General features: G+C 32.7%; 5 protein-coding genes across 5 annotated transcripts; 2 read left to right on the forward strand and 3 right to left on the reverse strand.

Moving 5' to 3' along the window:
• Nucleotides 1-1,189: 1,189 nt before the first annotated feature.
• Nucleotides 1,190-6,042, forward strand: LOC112775852 (caffeoylshikimate esterase). The gene is made up of 8 exons (XM_025819748.2): nt 1,190-1,863; nt 1,956-1,994; nt 2,070-2,196; nt 2,269-2,415; nt 2,502-2,632; nt 4,389-4,526; nt 5,477-5,575; nt 5,655-6,042. Exons 1-8 carry the CDS (start codon nt 1,861-1,863, stop codon nt 5,925-5,927), a joined length of 957 nt encoding a protein of 318 aa, XP_025675533.1. The 5' UTR covers nt 1,190-1,860; the 3' UTR covers nt 5,928-6,042.
• A 1,240-nt stretch (nt 6,043-7,282) lies between these two features.
• LOC112775851 (spliceosome-associated protein 130 A) lies at nt 7,283-12,118 on the reverse strand. Its single transcript, XM_025819747.3, has 4 exons — nt 8,729-12,118; nt 7,866-8,357; nt 7,593-7,749; nt 7,283-7,472 (listed from the first exon to the last, which is right to left on the reverse strand). Exons 1-3 carry the CDS (start codon nt 11,741-11,743, stop codon nt 7,612-7,614), a joined length of 3,645 nt encoding a protein of 1,214 aa, XP_025675532.1. The 5' UTR covers nt 11,744-12,118; the 3' UTR covers nt 7,283-7,472; nt 7,593-7,611.
• Nucleotides 12,119-12,724: 606 nt separating this feature from the next.
• LOC112777499 (dirigent protein 25-like) lies at nt 12,725-13,462 on the forward strand. Its single transcript, XM_025821886.3, has one exon. It carries the CDS (start codon nt 12,727-12,729, stop codon nt 13,432-13,434), a length of 708 nt encoding a protein of 235 aa, XP_025677671.3. The 5' UTR covers nt 12,725-12,726; the 3' UTR covers nt 13,435-13,462.
• A 179-nt stretch (nt 13,463-13,641) lies between these two features.
• On the reverse strand, nt 13,642-16,245 carry LOC112779114 (heparanase-like protein 2). Its single transcript, XM_025823369.2, has 9 exons — nt 16,024-16,245; nt 15,890-15,926; nt 15,539-15,719; nt 15,280-15,434; nt 14,942-15,175; nt 14,662-14,851; nt 14,457-14,582; nt 14,268-14,367; nt 13,642-14,172 (listed from the first exon to the last, which is right to left on the reverse strand). The coding sequence occupies exons 1-9, from the start codon at nt 16,243-16,245 to the stop codon at nt 13,810-13,812; spliced, it is 1,608 nt and encodes a 535-aa protein (XP_025679154.1). The 3' UTR covers nt 13,642-13,809.
• A 1,451-nt stretch (nt 16,246-17,696) lies between these two features.
• LOC112776433 (uncharacterized) lies at nt 17,697-20,935 on the reverse strand. Its single transcript, XM_025820593.2, has 10 exons — nt 20,320-20,935; nt 20,159-20,224; nt 19,893-20,073; nt 19,550-19,746; nt 19,262-19,312; nt 19,073-19,164; nt 18,737-18,870; nt 18,493-18,575; nt 18,233-18,337; nt 17,697-18,071 (listed from the first exon to the last, which is right to left on the reverse strand). The coding sequence occupies exons 1-10, from the start codon at nt 20,668-20,670 to the stop codon at nt 17,934-17,936; spliced, it is 1,398 nt and encodes a 465-aa protein (XP_025676378.1). The 5' UTR covers nt 20,671-20,935; the 3' UTR covers nt 17,697-17,933.
• Nucleotides 20,936-21,269: the final 334 nt, after the last annotated feature.

Consider the following 21,269-nt stretch of genomic DNA (forward strand, 5'->3'; position numbering starts at 1 on the left):
TTGATTAAATATATGTGTAATATATTGTTATTGATAGATTTGGTATTTTTTTTTATATGGTGTTTTATTTAAATCTGACGGTCCGATTTGTTTAAAAAAAAAATAAACTACAAATCGAAAGGTTCGATTTATTTAAAGAAAAAAATAAATTATAAATCGAAAGGTTCGATTTGTATTTTTTATTTTTTAAAATAAAAATTGAATAGTCTGATTTTAACATTAAAAATTTTTTTATTTTCAAAATTACAAATTAGACCGTCCAATTTATAATTATTAATTTAAAAAATAAAATAAATCGAAAACACCGAATTATTTAAGCCATACCAACGTTTTGCAGATAGTAAATATAATTTAAGAATTAGGATTTTAAAAAGGAAAAGGAGAAGGGATCAAATATAATTTCTCATTTCTTTTTCTTTTTCTGGGTACAATAATGTTGACCCGTATATACTTTTAGTTTGAGCTCTTGGTCGTTCTTATCCATTCACACACGGCTTGCACGTTTAAAGTTGTAAAGTCAAAACTATCAACATTGACCAAAAAGGTTAATTTAAAATATTTTTATTTCTTTTTCCTTTAAAGAATAAAGAGCCCAAAAACTCGAAATTATTCAGTTTTTTTAACCGAATAACGGCGTTAATTCAAGAACAGCTCAAAGTCCAACGAAAGAATCACCTCAAAACTAAAACAAGTTGAATAGTTGACCAACAAACAAATTAGAAAGATTTGATGAATAATTAAAATTAAACTAACTCCAAGTTGCACATAAAAATCACAAGAACGAGTGAGCTCATGCCAAGATTAATTCAACTACTATTAAAGTTAGCAAAACAATGTAATAAAATGTTAAAATAAATAAGCATACAATATTCTTGTTCCTTTATATTAATTGGTCAATTCAACCATTCCTTGATTTTCAATATTATCTTTGGGTTCAGATAATGTTAGTTTATGACTCAAAAATTAATTAAACTAATTCTTAATAATAATGCGCCCCCAAAAATTAAAGAAGCAAAATCTATCTTATCCTATTAGACGTAGTCGATTATATATGGATAAAAGTGACCGATTTATTTGAATCTTACAATTTATACTAAAAATATCTGAAATAATATATATAAATATATATAAATATATAATAAATAATTTTTAATATGTAGATATATCTTTTTAATTAATTAAATTTCTCAATTTTAAAATATTGATTACTCTAGTCTCTAACTAAATTGATAACATCATTATATTATATATTAAATCAATGAATATCAGCACAATTTAAATAATAAATTAATTGGCGTATCAACTAAAAAAGCCAAGGTAATAATTATTTTGAACCGATATTAAAATATATTTATGGTAGTGCATATAATAATTGACTAACTAGAAGATATTTATATATATCTGGATTCATGATATCAAAATTTTACATAGATATATATTTGATTGTGAATTAACATACAAATAAAAAAGAATATTTGACTTAATTATAGTATCTTATGTGATTTGTTTGCTGACCAATGAAAATACTTTTATACATAATATTTTAAGAAAATAAATTGATTAAAATTTAAATGATAATAATTAAAAAATAAAATATTAATAAAAAATATTATAAAAGGTGCATATTTTTCCTTATGAAGATATAAGAAATTGATGATGAAATTGTGGAAGGTTTTGTTTCAGAATCTGTTTGTGTCTTCCCCTTATAAATAGACATAAATAAGTTAACGCCATTCTTATTATCTGATTCATTCCCTATTTTTCATGCACGAATATCTCTCTTTCTCTCTCTCTCTGAAATCTAAACCCCTCTCCCATTCTCTCATAATATTTTAGGACCCCAAAACTCAAAAATTCTCCATGGTTAGTTAATTAATTTCCATCTCTCTCTTTCTATCTTTCTCATCAGCTTAATTAATTATGTAAATAAACTTATTGTATTATTTAATTTGCAGGCAGGCACTAGTGATGAAGCAAATATCATATATGAAGAGGTATATAATTATATACTATATTAATTGAATTGTTTTATCAATTAAAAATAAAATAAAAATGATTTGGGCATGCAGGAATATGTATTGAATTCTCGAGGAATGAAGCTTTTTGCAAGCAGATGGTTACCGGCGAATGGGAATCCAAAAGCGATCATCTTCATGTGCCATGGCTATGCCATGGAATGCAGCATCACTATGAACAGTAATTAATAATTTAAAATAATAATTAATTACACTACATAAATATGCTTAATGAATGAATGAATGAATGCAGGCACAGGAAGAAAGCTTGCAAAAGCAGGATATGGAGTGTATGGTGTGGATTATGAAGGGCATGGAAAATCAGATGGGCGTCAGGGTCTTGTTCTTGATTTCAATTCTCTCATCAATGACTGCTCCCATTATTTCACCACAATTTCTGGTAATTTTTATTTGTTGAGGTGGACTATTTGTCTGGTTGCTTTTGATGGCATCATGATTCATTAATAATAATAATAATAAATACAGAAAAGAAAGAAAACAAAAAGAAGATGAGGTTCTTGTTAGGGGAATCCATGGGAGGAGCTGTGGCCCTGCTTTTGCACTGGAAAAAGCCAGATTACTGGGATGGTGCCATTTTGGTTGCACCCATGTGCAAGGTTTCTTTCTTCTTTCTTCCCCCCCTTTTTTTTTCTCTTTTTCCAACAAAATATCTGCATCACATATTACATATCTTTGTTACCTGAGAATTGGGATTTAATATTATATTTAGTGATCGAAAATTAAAATTAAAATTTTAGATTTAGGACATGTAATTTTAGTGTCTTTAGAATTTTCAAAAAATAAAAATGGACTAAAATTTTTAAGGAAAAAAACTAAAACTTTAGCAATATTCTTTTTAGGATAAAGTATATTTTTTGTCTCTGAAGTTTGACAAAAATTTTAAAAATATCCCTAAGTTTTATTTTGTTTTAATTTTGTCCCAAAAATTTTCGATTTGCATCAAATATACCTTTAACGACTAAATTTTCAAAAAAATTAAAACCGACTCAACAACAATTTCATAATAATAATCCCTCAACACAAGTAAATCAAACATAATTTTCATGCATTATTGTTAGATTGGTCTTAAATTTTTTGAAAATTTAACCGTCGAGAGTATATTTGATGCAAATCAAAAACTTATGGAACAAAATTAAAACAAAATAAAACTTAGGAGTATTTTTGAAACTTTTGCAAATTTCAAAGACAAAAAGTATACTTTATCTTTTTTTTAATATCAAATAATATAAATTTAGTCTCGGTTTTACCCCTGTCTTTCGGTTTCTATTTTTCAGTTTCTTTTCAATACAAAAATAATATATATATATATATATATATATATATATATATATATATATATATATATATAATATTTTTCTAAAAACGGATTTTGCACATTTTATCAGATAAATTATTAGCTATTTTTGGGCCTCACATGTATCACTCACATAATTAATATTTAATAAGAGTAAATCATATAAAATCATCATGTATTACAAAATATTATTATTGTACGTCTTGTTGTTACTTTCGTTCCATGGCCTTATTATTAATCCCTTTACCTTTTAGTATTTTGCCTTTTTTTCTGGATTACTTTTTGTTTTTTCCTTTTCCTCAACAATTTGGTAATTTTAGGCGTAGTATGATGCATACAGTACCCAGTAAATTGGGATTCAATCACATTGAGTAGACACTAACGTACAATATTCTTTACTTCTCTCTCTGTATGGTTCCAGAGAATAATACTGTTACTTCTTTGCCTAATATTCAATATCTACTCCAAAAATTTTTTTTCTTTTTCTTTTTTCTTTTCCTATTGCGTTGTATATGAAAACTAGAGTCCTAGAAAATTTCATGAGATAAGAAAAGGATGCAAAACTGACGTAGACATCACAATTCAACTAAATTGTGCATCAGATTCCTCCATATTACTTTTTGGTACAATGAAAAAAAGATGAATATTATTAAATTGCGTAATTAGAGACTCTACTTTTTTTCTAGTAAGGTATCAATATGGGATAAGAAAAAATATTGCAAAACTTTTTTCTTTGCACGCAATAATCATACCTCGAGAATAATTATGAATTAGTGAAATTGTGTAGTAGGTGTGCTTTTTTGAAATGATCACATGATATATAATAATATAATTATTAGTTATTACTTATTAGTCAAAAATTGACCGATACAAAAGTTTAGGTTACATTTTCCACGATGAACTAAGAATTTTCTAATCTAAACCGTTGCAATAGCTGCCGGGTATTACGTCACTTCTAGAAGGCACCTTGCCTCTAGAAAGTGACTTATTATTTGTTAATTAATATTAATTTGCTTGGTAAGTAGATTTGTTTAGTCTAATAATGTGTTTGGTTGCAGATTGCAGATGATTTGAGACCAAACGCAATGGTGGTGGGTGTATTGAGTGCACTGAGCAGAGTGATTCCATCATGGAGACTAATCCCAACCCAAGATATCATTGATGTCGCCTTCAAGGAACCCCATGTTAGGCAACAGGTACTTACACTCGCGTGGAGTTGTTTTTATATGAAATTAATATTTAAAAATTATTAAATAATTTAATAAGTTTAATTAAATTATTTTCTAATAATTCTCAAGTAGAGACTATTTTAATAAAGACATTAAAAATATTTTTTTAAAGATGTTCACATATATCATGTTATTATTGGACATTCTTATTAAACCGATTAATAATTTATTTTTATTATAAACCAGAACAAAATCGTCGGTTTATTATAGCAACAATAATAAACCTAATTGTCTGCATTATAATTATTAGACCTAATTTTATCCGATCGAATTATACCATCTAAATTAAATATCTTTAATTTTTTTTATAAAAAGACAATTATATCCCTGATTTTTTGTTTTTCGGACATTTAAATTTCTAAAATTTTAAAATACAATTAAATTCCTAAAAAAAATTGGGTTTATTGTTGTTGTTATAAAAAAAATCGGTTTTATTCTAATTTGTTAAAAAATTAAAAAATAACCAGTTCATTAATACGTTCAATAATAATGCGACACGTAAATATCTTTATAGAAAGACATCTCCCTTCTCAAGTATAAACTAAATTATTATCTAACAATTCTCAATTATAAACTTTATACGAAAATATATGTATATGAGCATAAACTAAAATTAATTATTTTTAAAATTGAATATAAAAATATTAATTAAATTAAAAGTAATTATAGCCTTACTTACATAGAAAAATACGATGATCAATTTATTGAGTGAGTAATCAATTTATTCGACTGCTTAAATAAGTATAAAAAAAACAGAAAACACCGTAACACGAAAAACAAATACCTTCACAAATTCTTTTATTTAAGTTATATTTAGTTATTGATCACTGTAAATTCATACAGTTAGTAACATGTGTGATTTAACATGAAATGGATTAAGAATCTAATTATACGTGATTTGGTGAATTGTTGTGCAGATTAGAGCTAATGAATACTGCTACAAAGGGAAGCCTCGGCTGAGAACTGGCTACGAACTTCTAAGAGTTAGTACAGAAATAGAGCAAAAACTAAACGAGGTTTGTGAAATTTCAAGCATTATTCTCATCGTTTGATTGATTAATTAATTAATTAATTAATTATTAATTATTAATTTAGGTGTCACTACCATTTCTGGTGCTGCATGGTGAGGAGGACCAAGTAACGGACAAGGCAGTTAGCAAGCAACTGTATGAAGTGGCTTCGAGTACAGACAAGACAATAAAACTGTACCCTGGAATGTGGCACGGTCTCTTGTACGGAGAGCCACCGGAGAATTTGAACATTGTGTTTTCCGACATCATCGGTTGGTTAGACCACAAAACTCAATATGGCAACACAAGGATAGAGAGGGAGCTCAAACAACAACATGAGGATCATCTAAAACCTTAAATGTACAAAGCCTTTATTTATTATTAGGATTTAGGATTCTCAAAACAAAACATTACTGTTAGTATATACTGAATTAATTTATAATTTATAATAATGAACTTCTCTAGTTCAACTATATATCATGCATTAATTAGTTTAACGCCAAACAGAGCATAGTAGTTCTACTCGTTCGTTCATGATTCACCTTATCTAAAGGCTAAGTCAAAGCAAAGATCCAATTAGAAGAGTAGCAAAGTTGTTTAAGGTTCTTGAATTTATTGAAAGTTTAAAATTGATTATTATTATTGTTATTATGTATTATATGTGAACTGTGAGAAATACATGTCGTTTTCCTTTTTTTGGTCCAAGAGTTATCTATCCGTAGAAGCATGCTTTCCGGCTCGGCATTGAGATCTTTATGGTTAGTCCAAAAAAAAATTAACAATTAATGCATATGGTTATTACTTTGGATTTCTGATAAAAATGTTTTTATCTACTTTTATTTCATGGTAAGTTTATATGATAATATGGCTACTTGATTTACCAACTTTTGCCCAACTCTTTCTAAAATAGCGGATAAGTTATTCCTTAGAATATGTTTAGTGATTAATTAATTATTGGTATCGTTGTCGGTAACATTGGAGAAGAGGAGCTCATCGGCCTCCGTGATGACGATTCCAAGCCAGAATATATTCCGGTATAAGACAAAAACTCGGCAGTTCTTCCACTCGCGGGTAGGGTTAGGATTAGGGTAGGGTCCAAACCCTATCCTACCCTACCCATTGCCAGCCCTAAATTTGGAGATCAAATAATCTTTTATTCTTTTGTACTTTTTCTTATATGAATGTTCTCTCACACACACACGTTATTGTATAATAAACAAATTGAAATACAGGTATACAATTGTTTTCATGCTATAACTCATAAAAAGGTACCCAAAAAAAAAAAGACTGATACGGTTTGTATAATACACTAATAAGCCTTAAACTATGAGGTTATATGTCAATATCACAACTAACAAAAGCAATCCGTAACACCTAGAAGGAGAGCGAAAACCAAAAATTCATAGAGATACACCCTGACTTAACAGTCATACCAGACGAATTCATTAACTGAAGCATTGACATATGGAAACAATTACATAATTTTCAGCTTTAAAGAAGGTACACTAGTATTGATAGCTATTCTTCTACATTAATACATCACCATTATCATTTATTTATTTAAAGGCGTAGATTTTTTTTCCGGATTATACAAATTCCACACCAACTTAAACATATAATTGAACGTTGAATATGGGTGCTGGTATATGTTCCGCGTTATCACAACCACAATGAAAGTGAAAACATTTACTAGCAATTAATTACAACAGAAAATTGCCAAACTAAGCTTATGAATTTCATTTCTCAACAATACATAATACACTCTACAACTACAAGTCCTCCCTCTTAACATTAAGAAATCATGCTACACGTATCAATGAGATAACACAAGTTTTCTTTACTTTGTTAGTGACCTGACTACGGGCAAATGATCCAAAACTAGAAAAGAACACAATTCTACGACCTGCAAGAAATACCAAATCACATTATGAAGAATTTTTCAACTCAAATGTTACTCACTGAACATACAATACAAAAACTTCAAATGGATAGAGGTGGAGAATAATCAAAGGGGAACTAATACCCTTCCAAATGATGATCTCTTAAATAATCTTGTTTCGTATTTCCTCTAGTTTCTTCATTATCTCACCAGGGGTTCTGTCCAATTCCTCAGCAATTTTCTTTTGCAAGTCCATTGGCAAAGTTGGGAATTGTTCGCATAGATCCCCATCAATTACATCCTGGATCATTTTGCAGGCATATCAGAAATTAGTCAACTATGAAAGCATAATGAGGTGGATGGCAAACATTAAATACTACTATGCAAGAAAGAACAAAGTACTATTCATTAGTGTACCTTAACAGGGAAATAGGCCGATCTATAAGCCATGTGGTCTCTTCCGCACAAAGGCGGATGATCCTGCCTCAAATGCATCTCCAAATGAGAAAAGAAATCAACATCGTCACGAGAAGTAAAAGCATGGAGTGCCCCAATACTTCCCATAACTGTTCCGTATACAATGCACTCTCCACCACCTGGTATAAGAGATGCCTTTTGCAAACAACTGACCACATCACCAACATGAAATTGTACAATCTCCTCCACCTTATTGGGAGCTCCATTCAGCTTTCCCTGTTCCCATTTAATCCTCCCACCAGTAGGATCTTCTTCGATCTCATCTGACACATCCTGTGGCAACCGCACAAAATAGACATTTCCAAACTTGTCTGCCCCGGCCATGGTATCAAAATCTATGTGGTATGATGCAGTGAGCCATCTCGGAACACAATCATCGGCAAATATGTAGAGTTGATTTTCATCTCGTCGATACTTGCAGTAATGGAAAGACTGGAGAGAGAAAGAGAGAGCATATAGGACATGGTTAGCTGAAAAGTCTACATAGTAAGAACGAGACATGGATAGCAGCAGGACATTTGATAACATTGATTTACTACCAAAAAAAAAAAACACCCTTTTGTCTAAGAGTCTAAATTCAAGCCTTTCCTAAAATAAGAATTCCTCATGAATCTTTCTAACAAAACCGCAGCAGCAAAAACCAAAAATTAAAACTTGCTGGACACATACTAAATTACTATAACAAGGCAACTTAAACTGAAACTAGCTAAGCTAAAACCAGAAGCCATGGGGAAAAATCATTGTCAGAACTAATACCCAGATGTTTAACAAATATAGATATGAATTATAAAATAGGAACATACCTCTTGGATGTCACCCACGTAAATTCTATCACGGTATGCATGAATAGAGACGATTGAGTTGGGGAATAACTTATTCTCACATTTTCTTAGTAATCGTTTTTTCCCCAAATCATAGAGTCTGAGCACAGGCCCTATTCCTGCAAGTAATCTTCCTTGGAACTGACATAAAGCAAGAGGAACACCCTCAACCTGAGTCTTGTGAAGAAGTTCAAGAGATCTCCCTTCCTCTACAAACCTATATATATGAATAAATCCAGCAGTCAAACTCATTTTCGGAAAAAACTGCAGTCCTTTTGCTGTGCCAACAGCCAAAAGAGTTCCGTATTCCTTATCATGGAAATTTACAGTGCATACGCTGAATGCAGCCTCATTATCCTGAAGCTCCAAAAGACAAGTTGTGTTTCCAGTTCTTGGATCAAGAACCCTGATGCAGGAAACCCACTTATCTGTCTCAGCCTTTGGATAACCATAGTGTTCATCAGATAGTGGATCATCTTTATCCTCATCCTCGCCACCATTCTCCATCTGGTCTGCACTTCCAGTCCCATTTTCCCCTGCCTGAGCAGCTTCAAAGCATTCTTTCCTTGCAGCTTCACGTTCTTCTGCAGTCAGTGCTCCTTGATCACTCTCAATCATCACCAGAAGTTTCCGTTTTGGTTGTAGCACAAACTTCCTTGGCGTGTATCTTAATGGGATTACAGTTTCATTAAATGTTTCTCCTAATCTCTCAATGGTAAAAATCCTTAGTGCCTCACCAGCAACAGCAACAACACCTTCCACACACTGGTCAGATGAAAACGAGGCAGCATATTCAAGGGTTTCATATGAAAGGGGCGTTAAAAGGAAATGCCCTTGGTGAATGTAACCAAGCCATGGCCTACTTGATAAGCACAACATTGCTCGCTTGCCCCTTACAATAATGGGGAAGAGCTTTGGGGCTCTCAACCCTAAGAATCGGGAACGAGAGTCGGAAAGCTGACCTGTAACCATGTCAACCACAGTTCTGAACAAAACACCATTCTGCAAGCCAGCATTCAAGAAAAGGCTAGCAGGATGATCTGCACCATCCTCACCACCAATCGATGCTTGAACCTCAAGGAAAAGAAGAGACTCTGGAGCTGAAGAGACACTTTGCACACTCAAGGCCTGCATACAATCATCAGGATCCAATGACAAGATACGAATGGTCTTGTCATATGAACCAACTGCAAGAAAACGGGATCTTTGTCTGCCTTCAGGTACTGGTGCAATGTCCAAACAAGCAACATCTCCAGACATTTCATGCTTCTCGACTTCCATCAACTGACCTGTTACATCCACTTCAAAATAGATAAGCTCCCCTCCACTCAATGCAATAACCACCTGAAGTCTATTTGATCCAACTTTAGAAATTGTTCTCTTTCCAGGAGTTCTCCATTCATTAATACGCCCATCCTCCCTAATATGTCTAATACCATTAGGGTGAACCTGCATGAGAGAATCGTCACCTATCAAAGAAACGGCTAGGGAGGGAGTTGTATCAAGAAACCCACTGTCACTGACTTCTTCAACTGTCTCACCAATGGAAAGCACAAGCGTAGCGTTTGTGAATGACACGACAATATATGCATCAAATTCATCAATGACATTCTTCTTCACAGTCCAAACAGCACTAGGTATACCAGGAAGCTTTGACACTGCCATCTCACTAACCGCTAAACCAGTCCTCAAAATCCTCAAAGATGAACGCGGACCACGGCCGCAAAGAGTGAAAATTTGAGGAGTTTCCTCTTCAAAGATATTACTAACCTTCATATCCATTATTGGCATTAAACTCTCAACCTGGTCAATTCTAACAAGGTTTTTCAGTCTCCTCGGCTGGAAAAACACCGGCTGAAAACCTTCTTCAGTTTCCATCAGTGTAGCAGATGACGCCTCCACATCGTCGTCATCTCCTATAGCCTTGAACTGATACAGAGCATGATTTCCAAACTCTGAGGCTGCAAACAAGAACCCAGACTTCAATACACACATGGAAGCTGTAACAGGGATGGTATCAAAATACTTAATCTTCAATTCCGAGACACGGTCACCATCATGCTCCAACGTGACCTTAAAAATATCTCCATACTCAGTCTGCAGAAGGAAAAAGAACATGGACTTCAGCTTATGCATAGCGGCCGACACAATAAGTACTCCACGCTCAGCAGGCAAGTCAGCACGCCTAGGAATCACAGCCCTAACATCAGGTTGCCCCTGATTCTTATAAATAACAAAATTTTCGGCACAAACAAGCACGCCGCTAGGGCCGTCAGCACCCCCAGGAACAGTGACAAGCAAATTAGCGCCATTATCAACCTGTTCAGACCACTTCCTAGAAACATGGTTGAGCCCTAAATCAAGCTCATAAAAAGTCAAATGCTTCTGAGCTTCACTAGCAGCCTGGCCAGTAGAATCCTGATCAGCCTCAGAGTAATCCAACTCTATGGCAGCAAATATAGGGTTCTCAAACCCACAATCAACACCGCAAATGGAATAAACTAGAGTGTGTGACTTGTGAGCTTCTAAAGGCGAAGAAATAGTTAACCTAGCAGCAGTGTCCCTATTCAACACATAAACAAGCTTCTGCTTCTCACAAGCACCAATCATTACAGCCCTACCTTTTGGATCTATGGCAAGGTACTGACCCGGAACGATGCGGCGGCAACCAGATTTGCCGAAAGTTTCTTGGTGAATTTTATCGAACACGTTTTTCTCCTTGTTGTAGTCAAGGATTACGATCCTACCGGAATCGGAACCTACGACGATGTAGTCCTTCTGAGCTCCGGTAAGCCGGAACTGAGCTAAGGACCTAATGGCGCCGAAGATTTCGACGGAGAGGATGGTTTGGATCCTGCCGTTGTCATCAGGGCGAAGAAGGTCGAGAACTTTGCCTCTGGCAACGACGATTTCCTGGGTCTTGCCGCCGGAGAAGTTGCCGTTAATGGCACAGACTATGCCGGTGGGGCGTTGGAGAGTGAGACTGTAGAGGTACATGGCGGTGGCTACTACGAACTCAGCAAAATGCAAATTAGGGTTAGGTTTTTCTGCTCTTAACTAAACCGACATTAACGAATGGAGAAGAGAAAGTAGTGAAAAGGTTTGGGTTTTCCAGTGTCACAGCGAGTGAACATATAAACCCTAGCTCAGATTTTTGTTATCAATTTAGGGTCTAGTCAATTGAGAATGCTGTATTTTTTTTTTTTTTATCAAAGATAGGAGACTCGAACCCACAACCTCTTAATTGAGTATGAAGAGACTATGTCATTTGAGCTATTACTCATTGGCTGCGGTATTTATTTAAAACATTAAAAATTATAATTAATAATAAAATGTATTTGATTGAATCTAAATAAATTTTGTAAAAAAAAAACGATATTTATATCAAATATTTCATATATGACATTATTATTATTATAAGATTTATTTACATGATGATTATTTAATCATATATTTGTTAGCTAATTAATCTCTAAAGAAAAAATCTATTTATTATTTTTTTGTTCCAACCAAATTATCTACCATTCGCCAATAAAGTATAGCTCAAATGGCATAGTCTTCCCATATTCAATTAAGAGGTGGCGGGTTTAAGTCTCGTAAAAAAAAATAATATCTACCATTCATCGTGATAATTATATTTTCACTAATTTGTAAACTTGTGGATGGAATTTCTATTTATCAATTATTCTTTAGTTTGGCAAGATTGAGATGCCTTCTTTTTTTTTTTTTTTTAAGAACCGTTAATGAATTTCTAAAAAAAAAAGTTAAAAGAAAAACAAACACTAATAAATGATTATATGGTATGACTGTATGAGTCATGTAGCGGTTGAGTTTGAATACATAGACATAACAAATTCACTATCCTTAAAAGTTACTTAATTATTGAAGTTATTCTAAGTTTCTAACCACTACACTTAAATCAAACCATATCTATATATGAACCAAGCATGCAACCTAATGCAAAAAGAAACCATGAAGTAATGGCCAAACTCCTCTCTCTTATGGTGTTAGCCATGTTACTTTTGTTCATGACCACCATAAACCAATGTTCCTCAGCCAGAACCCTTGGCAACTCAACTCAAAATCACAACCATGCCCATCATCACAAAATAACATTCTTGATGAGGGATATCCTAAACAATGTCACAGATTCTAGGCCTCCAGAGAAACCTGCCACCACTAAGGTCACTGGTCAATTACCCTTCCAAAAGCCCCTAGGCCATTTCCCTCCCAATGGAGCCATTCCAATACCACAATCCACACAACAAACACTTGGTCTCTCTAATTTTGGATTCTCTTTCCCTACTAGAGCCACACTTCAAGAACTCGAGTTTGGATTGGTAACCTCGATAGACGAGGAATTGCTTCAAGTCGGAGCTGAATTAGAGAAACTTGGACAAGTGCAAGGTGTCTATGTGGCGAGCTCAGGAGACAGAACTAGCCACATGATGGCTATCACAGCAAGATTTTTGAAGGGTGATGAGTATTATCAAGATGGCCTCACAATCTTTGGAGTACATAGGACCGACGTCTTAGAGTCGCATGTTGCGGTCATTGGAGGCACCGGAAAGTACAATGGTGCTAATGGATATGCTGCAGTTAAGGTTGTGGACAGAGTAGGGTCTAATGCAGAAGGTGGAAAAGTGACAAGTTCTAAGTTCCTTTTGTTTGATGTGTATCTTAGTTAGTAGTTTCTAAACTATCCAGATAAATACTTTGAGTACAAGTTTCTAATATATATTGCTATAAGAGTAATTATTTCAAGAAACTCTGTTGCGTTTTCATATATCAGTATTTATAAAAAAAGATAAGTATATAAAACAATATTATAGTGTCAGTTAATCAGTTAGTTTTTAATCATGTAAATAATATAAGTATCCTTGAAATTACCAATAATAAAAAAAAATAAGTATATAACTAATTGAAAATAAAAGAAATTTAATTATAAATTATTCCCAGCAAAGTACATATATATGCATATGCTCTATAAGTCTTAATAACTCTATCTAAGTTTTATAAGAAAAATAAAAAAGAAACAATAAAGAACCCTAATAAATAATAATCTATTTTGTAGGAGGTGCACATGCAGGTGCATTGAAATTATTGATTTGCACAAAGACTATTGAATGAGGTGCAACTTTGATCGGAGAAGAGGAAGAAGCATCAACAATCTTTGGTTTAAGCTCTGGAATTTCCTTCGACTTGGTAAGTTCCAATGGAGTTCCATTCAAAAGCACAACATCACTTTGAATATTTCCATCTTTAGGTGTCAAGTGGTACTCTTCTCTTTTCAATGAATCCATTAAATTCACTGTGTTTACTCCTTCTGATGCCAACTCCTCTGGATAAAGATTCATGTCATTCACAAGGGACACATCGAAAGATGTTGAATTCTCCATATTTATTAGTAGCAATGTGATTCCGTTCTGAGACAATAATTAATTTGACAATATATTATAATTTTTGAAAAATTATTTTAAAATAAAAAAAATAAAATGTATAAATGAAATTATTAACTTACCCCTTGTTTAGAACAATGAGCATATGTACGTAGATATGATGAACTATCATGAGAAATAGAAAGCACATTGGTTCCCATAAGCCGATGCCACAAAAGTGCTCTGTTTAAAGAAAATAAAATTGTTATTCATTTAAAAATGACATTTAATTTAACTACTTATATAAATATGAATGAATATATATGACATACCCATAATAATCTGGATTAGGAATGAATGATGTTGTATTTAGCAAAGCATAGTTTCCTCCAATCAAAGCTTGTCTACAATAAACTTTGTGGTTGAAGGTTGATGTCATACCCAATTGGTCCAAATACCTATAGTTATTATTAATTAAAAAATTATTAAAAAAAAGAGAGCTGAAATTCAATTTAAAAAAAAAAAAAAAAAACTTACCAAAAGCCATTAACAAAAGTATGTGATACATCTTTGCCTCCACTATTATAAGCTCCACCAGATTCTCCAACCCATGCTCCAGCCCATGGTGTGAATTCCTTCACGGCCGTTGAAACATCTTTGAAAGTTTGTGCAATTTTGCTCAAAAAATATGGGTCTTGAACCTTGCTAATAAGATCCCTATCAACACCTATATAATATAATTTTATAATTCAATTATATTCTTAGAATTAAAAAAATTAATCAAGCAACAAAAAACATTCTGAATTATTAAACGTACCAGCACCAAGGTTATAAATGTGATGTGTAACTCCATCAATGACACCAGGTCCAACATGTTGCAAGAAGCTATCAAACCATTCTTTACCATAAAATCCAGCTGGACCCATCACCTTTGGTCTTGTTGTGGCATTTGGGTATAATGAGTTAACTATGTGCCTTAGTTTTGTGATATCTTTTGCATATTGAACACTATCTATTCTTGCTGATACTCCTTCAGAGCATAGCTCGTTTCCTATATGATTAATTAGCACAAGATGTTAAATTTATAAAAAAATCATGGGTAAAAATTAAATTAATAAATTATAAAAATTAAAGGGTTTCAATTTAATTTGATACCTAATTCATATGAGTCTATATTGTATCCTTTTGAGACAGTGTACTTCATGAGGCTTATGGCATTGTTTGGATTCCAATCTCCCTTCCAGTTTAATTGGTCTTCCTTAGAATTTTTCTTGCCAACGAGTGCGTTTAAGCCAAATGTAAATTTGACACTGCAAATTATAAGTGAATAAGATAAGATAAGATTGATTATTTGTGAAGTAATTATAATAATATTGAGAAATTAAAATAATATATATATTAATTAATTAATTACCCGGTTTTGTTCAAAAAGTGATTCACTTCATCCCATCTCTTCTTGGGAAGGCATCCAACACTGAATCCAAACAAGCCGTTCTCTTTCTTTCTCATAGTTGGACAGTGCTTTTGCTTCCCAAATTGGTAAATAATTTGATCTTGTAGTGAACCTCCTAATCTAATCCTCAGAGGATTGAATGCTGCAACAATTTTAAAAGCAATTAAATGGTTGGATTAATTAGAATAATACTACATATCCAAGTTTTTTTTGTTAATCAAATTCAATCAAGTTGGTCTAACATAATAAAAATCAATTATGACTAATATATATTAATTAAAATGGTTTGAGTTTAGAGAAAATATGGCTTACCTTTGATTGCATTTGAGAGTATCGTGTTATTCAAATCCTGCAAAAAGGTTGCAAAAACAATAATTAATTATCATTATGATATTTAAAAATGCATACAATATTTTGAATAATATCGAACAAAATAAATAAAATACCAGGTTGAGAATCCCAGCTTTTCCCCATGGACATTGGTTATAGTCACATTTATTAGATGGCCACCAATCCAATGTTGCACATATGAAATTCTCATCAGTTGTAGCAATGTTTGTGACCCCTTTCACTTTAAGCTTCACATCTTCTGATGAAGAAAAAGAAGAGCAAAATAATACTAAGAGACTTAAAAAGAGAGTTACTTTCACACACTGATTCACACCCATTGTGGAACAAAAATAGAAGAGAATATACTATGAATAATTTCTATTGATGTTTATTATATGATTTATATCATCCCTATCTACTATTTATAGTGTTAATAGTGTGGTTAGCTATAACTACCTTTAAGTGAATAGATATTTTTAAATTTAAAAGATATGTTTATCTTAAATAATTTAAAGTTTAAAATTATATAAATAATTGTTTAGACGTCATTAAATAGATAAAAAAAGATATTTTTTAATGAATTTTTTTTTTTAGTATTTTTGGTAAATTTTTAATAGTAAAAATAAAAATACTAGAAAAATAAAAAATATTTTTTTTGAGAAACTAAAATTTATATCTGTTTTTAAAAAGATATTTTTTGCTTAAAAAAAAGATATTTTTCACATAATAAATAAATAAAAAATACTTTTATCTTATTTTACTCAAATATAATTGATAGATAAAAAAATCTTTTGTATAAGATATCCAAATATAAAATTACTTTTATTGTTGTAAAAGATATTTTTAAAAAATATCATTTAAAAAAATATCTTTTCAAGAATGGCATCCAAACAAACCTTAATTCGATTTATGTGAAAATTAAATTTAATCTTTTTTGTCTGAATTTTTTTTTATTTTAAATACTGCTTCTTAAATTTAATTTGCTATCAAAAGATAATTATTCTAATCCCTAATTTATTTTTTTTTTGTATGAGGTGCTATTTTATATTTTTTATTATAATATTTGGGCTCAAATTTAACTTTAACAATTTTTTTTATTTCATTTCCTCAAATTTTTTTTTTGTTTAAGGTTTAAACAACTGGACAGAACGCAAAAAAAAAAAAAAAAAAAAAACAGAAAAATCACTCTAGGAAGATTTTTTTAATATAAAAATATTTTTTAATTACTTTATTTATTTACCGTTTATATCGTTGACCAATGATCATGAACTATATAGTAACCTAACATGTGTTTTAAGCATTTAATCCTTGTTTGGATGAGTTTTTAAAAATTTTTTTTTAATTATTTTTTTTTAAAAAATCTTATAAAAAAAATAAAAATAATTTTATAATTGGATAATTCATGTAAAAAAAAAATTTATTTATCAATTATGTTTGGATATAATCATATAAAAGTATTTTTTTGTTTATTTATTATGTAAAAAATATTTAAAAAAAATTAAAAGATATAAATTGTAACTTTTTGAAAATGATATTTTTTATTTTTATAATATTTTTACTTTTACTAATAAAATTTTATTAAATACGCTAAAAAATAAAAAAAATTATTAAAAAAATATCTTTTTTTATCAGCATAATGCAAGACAATATTTGGATTGGCCTATAATAGTAAATTATATTATTTGTTCACTTGTTATAAACTAACACTGCGGTGTATTTTATTTTAATTCAGGAAAAAAAGGTTAGGAAAATAATGAGAATTGAGATCCAATACTGGGATGCTTATATATATGCCTAAAATACTGCAAATTTTTTATTAAAATAAAAAAAGGTGCGAATGTCAATATTGGTGTACATAATATCAAAACTTAAAAAAAAAAAACAGATACTCTTTTACTCTGATTCAGTCACAATGTCGAGGAATACAACATTTTTCACTATATATAGGTCAGTTCAGAGGCTTACATAGTACTATAGTAGATGGAACACTCATATCCAAGAGAAGATTAATTTATTGAAACTGGTATCACAGCAAACAGGCTTTGAATCCCTTTTCCAATTCCTGAGCATCCAAGTTTTTCCCAATAAAAACAATTTTGTTTACCCTTGGTTCATCTGGTCTCCACAACCTTTCAGGTGAACCTTGAAATAAGTCATGAACTCCCTGATACAGAGAAAGATATGCTTAATTCAGCCGGATTGAACTTAGAAAATCATGACAATTAAAATGGCGGAAATGAGAGCTGGACCAGATGGGTGGCAAAGGGATTCAGATTAAAATATACATACAATAAAATTAGAAGTTTTAAAGGAGTTTAAATTCACCTGAAAAACAAATCTTTCGTCCATTCCTTGTACGGAAAGAAGACCTTTCATTCTATAAATATCATCACTACGTTCCAGCAAGAGTGTGCCGAGCCATATGTTAGCCTGAAAGGGTTAATAACTTATCCTTTCAGTACATAAGTGTCAACATTGACTTTTCGCATGCACATAAACATTGAATACAAAGCATCCAAATGTAAAAGTGAAATTGGTATAAACTAGGCATTACACTTCAAGTATAGACAAAATGCAATACAAACCTTCTCAAGGTCTAAGCTTCCTTCACAAACTATGCTAACAGACGAGACACCAGGATCATGACTGTGACTATGAGCATGGTGATCTGCATATAAACAAAAATCAAATTTATCTCTCACTTCATTGCACAACTAAACAGTAAAAGTTCCAAGATCTAGAAGTTATGTCCTTGAATGTTAGAAAGCATTGGATTAACAAGCAACCGGGAAAATATTGATCCTACTCTAAAAACTAATCAATAAGTACCATGCTTGTGATCATGAGAATCATCATGGTGATGATCATGGTCATGGTGCTCATGGTGATCATGATCATGGTCGTGGCTGTGGCTATGCACATGATCTTCCTTTGCAGGCTCGTCATTGACAGCACTCTCAATCCTTGTCCAAGATGAAAAAACATACAAAAACTGTTTAGGTTGGCTTGGACAGCAGAAACATAATAAGACCGTGAAAATTCAAGCAGTAATCAGTAAGTGACTAAAAGGAACTACTTGAGAGAGCGCGTGAACTAAAATTCTGATTTACTTTTACATAATAACATAATAAAACTTAGAAAGTAGGAAACAACAACAAAAGCTACCTCTCCAAATCAAAGCCACCAATGCCCAGAACATAATCCAAGTCAACTTTCCCAAACTCAGTCCGCTTTAAATGAGCCAAGCTGTTTATATTCTGGATTAAAAACGCAAGTGCTTAGAACAATGAAAAAAGCATGAAACTGAAATAAATGCTCAGCACTTAGATTCAATAGGAAGAGAAAGATACCAACCTTTATGCGCTGAACCAAAGAAGCGATCTCAGATTCACCGACAAGGTCAGTCTGGAACAAGACAGACAAGAATATTAGCGACGTAAAAGTAGTCATTGCATTCCATAACACCGTATCTATAAAAATTATTATGAATAATTCCACATGGTGACCATTGGTGAGTGTATCCACAAAACAAAACAATGAGTCAACACTAGCAGGCCCTTTTCCCAAATAATCTAAAATTTCAAGTTTTACAACCGAACTGAAGCCATTCTGCTCGCAGAATAAATGAGTGATAGTGAATACCTTATTTACAATTATACGATCTGCGTAGGCAATCTGTTCCACTGCCTCATTGACAACACCGTCTGCCTTGACCTCATCAAGATGACGATGAACATGTTTTGCATCGACCAAAGTGACAACACCATCTAACTTGACATCTTTGAAAACCTTATCCTCGGCATAAAATGTCTGAATAATTGGTGCTGGATTTGCCAATCCTGCAGAAATGCAAGTAAAGTCTCATTACGCCCAACCGTTATCCGGAAGTCCACCGCATCTTTATTAATTTAATTAACATCTTAAGTATCTTAAGCATTAGTGAAAGAACTCATTTCATACATTCAAAATTCAATCATTCACTTACCCGTAGTCTCGATAACAATATGGTCAAATTTGTCTTTCTTCCTAGCAACTAATTCAGAAATCATTCTAACAAGATCACCCCTGACTGTGCAGCAAAGGCAACCATTGTTCAACATCATAATATCTTCAGCTCCGGCAGTTTGCGCCGCAACTAAAGAACCGTCGATGTCAACTTCACCAAACTACAAGAAAAAGTTTATCGAATATTCACAAAAATGCTGAAGAAACGAAGGAATAGATTCCAAATTCCAAGGCATAGATAAATACCTCGTTCTCAATAACCGCGATGCGCTTTCCATGCTCAGCAGTCAAAATATGGTTAAGCAGCGTTGTCTGCTCAAGTCCACAAACAACAAATAAAGTCAATTACAGCAAGAGTTCTGAGTCTGCAGATTCCATATGCGTAGAAAGTAGAAACAGAACCCTACCTTGCCGGAACCGAGAAAGCCGGTGATGATAGTGGCGGGAACGCGATTGTCGGGAGGAATCTTGGTGGAAACATCGGAGCTATCGCTCTGAGGCGGAGCGGTGGTGGTTGCGGAAACGGTAAATCGGCGGCGAGAGGTTGTTAACGGGAAGTTGAGAGGGAAGGTTCTAGAAGTTGAAGCAGAAGTTGAAGTGGAAGAAGAAGAGTGGGTGAGGAGTTGGGAGCAACATTTACTCTTACTCCTGGAGCACAGAATTGTAGAGGGAAAAGGATGGAGGGGTTTAGGATTGCGATAAGCAACGGTTAACAAGCTGGAAGCAGCGACCTCCGCTCTCAAACTCAAACAACTCATTTTTTCCGATGCAAAGAAATGGAAGCAGCGGAATGAATTGCTTTCAATTATCCGATTGTGTCTCCATTTGTTTTCGTTTTTGGTCCACTGGATGTCTTTGCTGTCTTGGGCCCGTTGATGGTTTTGGGCTCATTCCGGCCCAACAGAATTTTAAAATCACTTGGCTTTGGCCTTTTACAAATGCATTGATAGGTGTGTGTCCTTGTTGATGTACTAGTAGAGAAATATGTCATCCCCTAATCCCACCTAACAACGCAAAAGTGAGAAAAAAGGAGGGGGGTTGGTTGGCTTTAAAAAGGCATAAGCAAGAGGGGAGCAGAGAATATGAGAACGAGTGGTGGAACTTGCAAGATTCCCACACATTATAATCATTGCCCAATATGCGGACCACATGGGTCCATGCTGCCATGCACAAAAACAAAATATTGTGCAATACTCGTACACAGGCTTTGAACTACAAAAGGTTCGTATTATTGTTGTAGTGTCTCTAAAGTCTAAACTTGATGCGGATTTTGCGTTGGCAAATCAGATAACATTTTGAACTAAAGATGATGAGCTAAAGTTGGATTTTTTTTTTTAAAAATGGGGTGATATCAATT

The sequence above is a fragment of the Arachis hypogaea genome, chromosome 19 (genome assembly GCF_003086295.3).
Source record: "Arachis hypogaea cultivar Tifrunner chromosome 19, arahy.Tifrunner.gnm2.J5K5, whole genome shotgun sequence".
NCBI lineage: Eukaryota > Viridiplantae > Streptophyta > Magnoliopsida > Fabales > Fabaceae > Arachis > Arachis hypogaea.

What these genes read in the sequence shown, in the direction of transcription:
- LOC112775852 (XM_025819748.2), top strand. An exon ending in TTATTTCACCACAATTTCTG is followed by an intron (nt 2,416 to 2,501) that starts GTAATTTTTATT and finishes TAATAAATACAG; the next exon opens with AAAAGAAAGAAAACAAAAAG. An exon ending in TGGTTGCACCCATGTGCAAG is followed by an intron (nt 2,633 to 4,388) that starts GTTTCTTTCTTC and finishes GTTTGGTTGCAG; the next exon opens with ATTGCAGATGATTTGAGACC.
- LOC112775851 (XM_025819747.3), bottom strand. Translation starts at nt 11,743, where the DNA reads ATGTACCTCTACAGTCTCACTCTCCAACGCCCCACCGGCATAGTCTGT. An exon ending in ACGTGGGTGACATCCAAGAG is followed by an intron (nt 8,358 to 8,728) that starts GTATGTTCCTAT and finishes TTCTCTCTCCAG; the next exon opens with TCTTTCCATTACTGCAAGTA. An exon ending in CGGCCTATTTCCCTGTTAAG is followed by an intron (nt 7,750 to 7,865) that starts GTACACTAATGA and finishes AAAATGATCCAG; the next exon opens with GATGTAATTGATGGGGATCT.
- LOC112777499 (XM_025821886.3), top strand. Translation starts at nt 12,727, where the DNA reads ATGGCCAAACTCCTCTCTCTTATGGTGTTAGCCATGTTACTTTTGTTC.
- LOC112779114 (XM_025823369.2), bottom strand. Translation starts at nt 16,245, where the DNA reads ATGGGTGTGAATCAGTGTGTGAAAGTAACTCTCTTTTTAAGTCTCTTA. An exon ending in ACTCTCAAATGCAATCAAAG is followed by an intron (nt 15,720 to 15,889) that starts GTAAGCCATATT and finishes AAATTGTTGCAG; the next exon opens with CATTCAATCCTCTGAGGATT. An exon ending in TATAGACTCATATGAATTAG is followed by an intron (nt 15,176 to 15,279) that starts GTATCAAATTAA and finishes TTAATCATATAG; the next exon opens with GAAACGAGCTATGCTCTGAA.
- LOC112776433 (XM_025820593.2), bottom strand. Translation starts at nt 20,670, where the DNA reads ATGAGTTGTTTGAGTTTGAGAGCGGAGGTCGCTGCTTCCAGCTTGTTA. An exon ending in TATTGTTATCGAGACTACGG is followed by an intron (nt 19,747 to 19,892) that starts GTAAGTGAATGA and finishes GCATTTCTGCAG; the next exon opens with GATTGGCAAATCCAGCACCA. An exon ending in ACGAAAGATTTGTTTTTCAG is followed by an intron (nt 18,072 to 18,232) that starts GTGAATTTAAAC and finishes TCTCTGTATCAG; the next exon opens with GGAGTTCATGACTTATTTCA.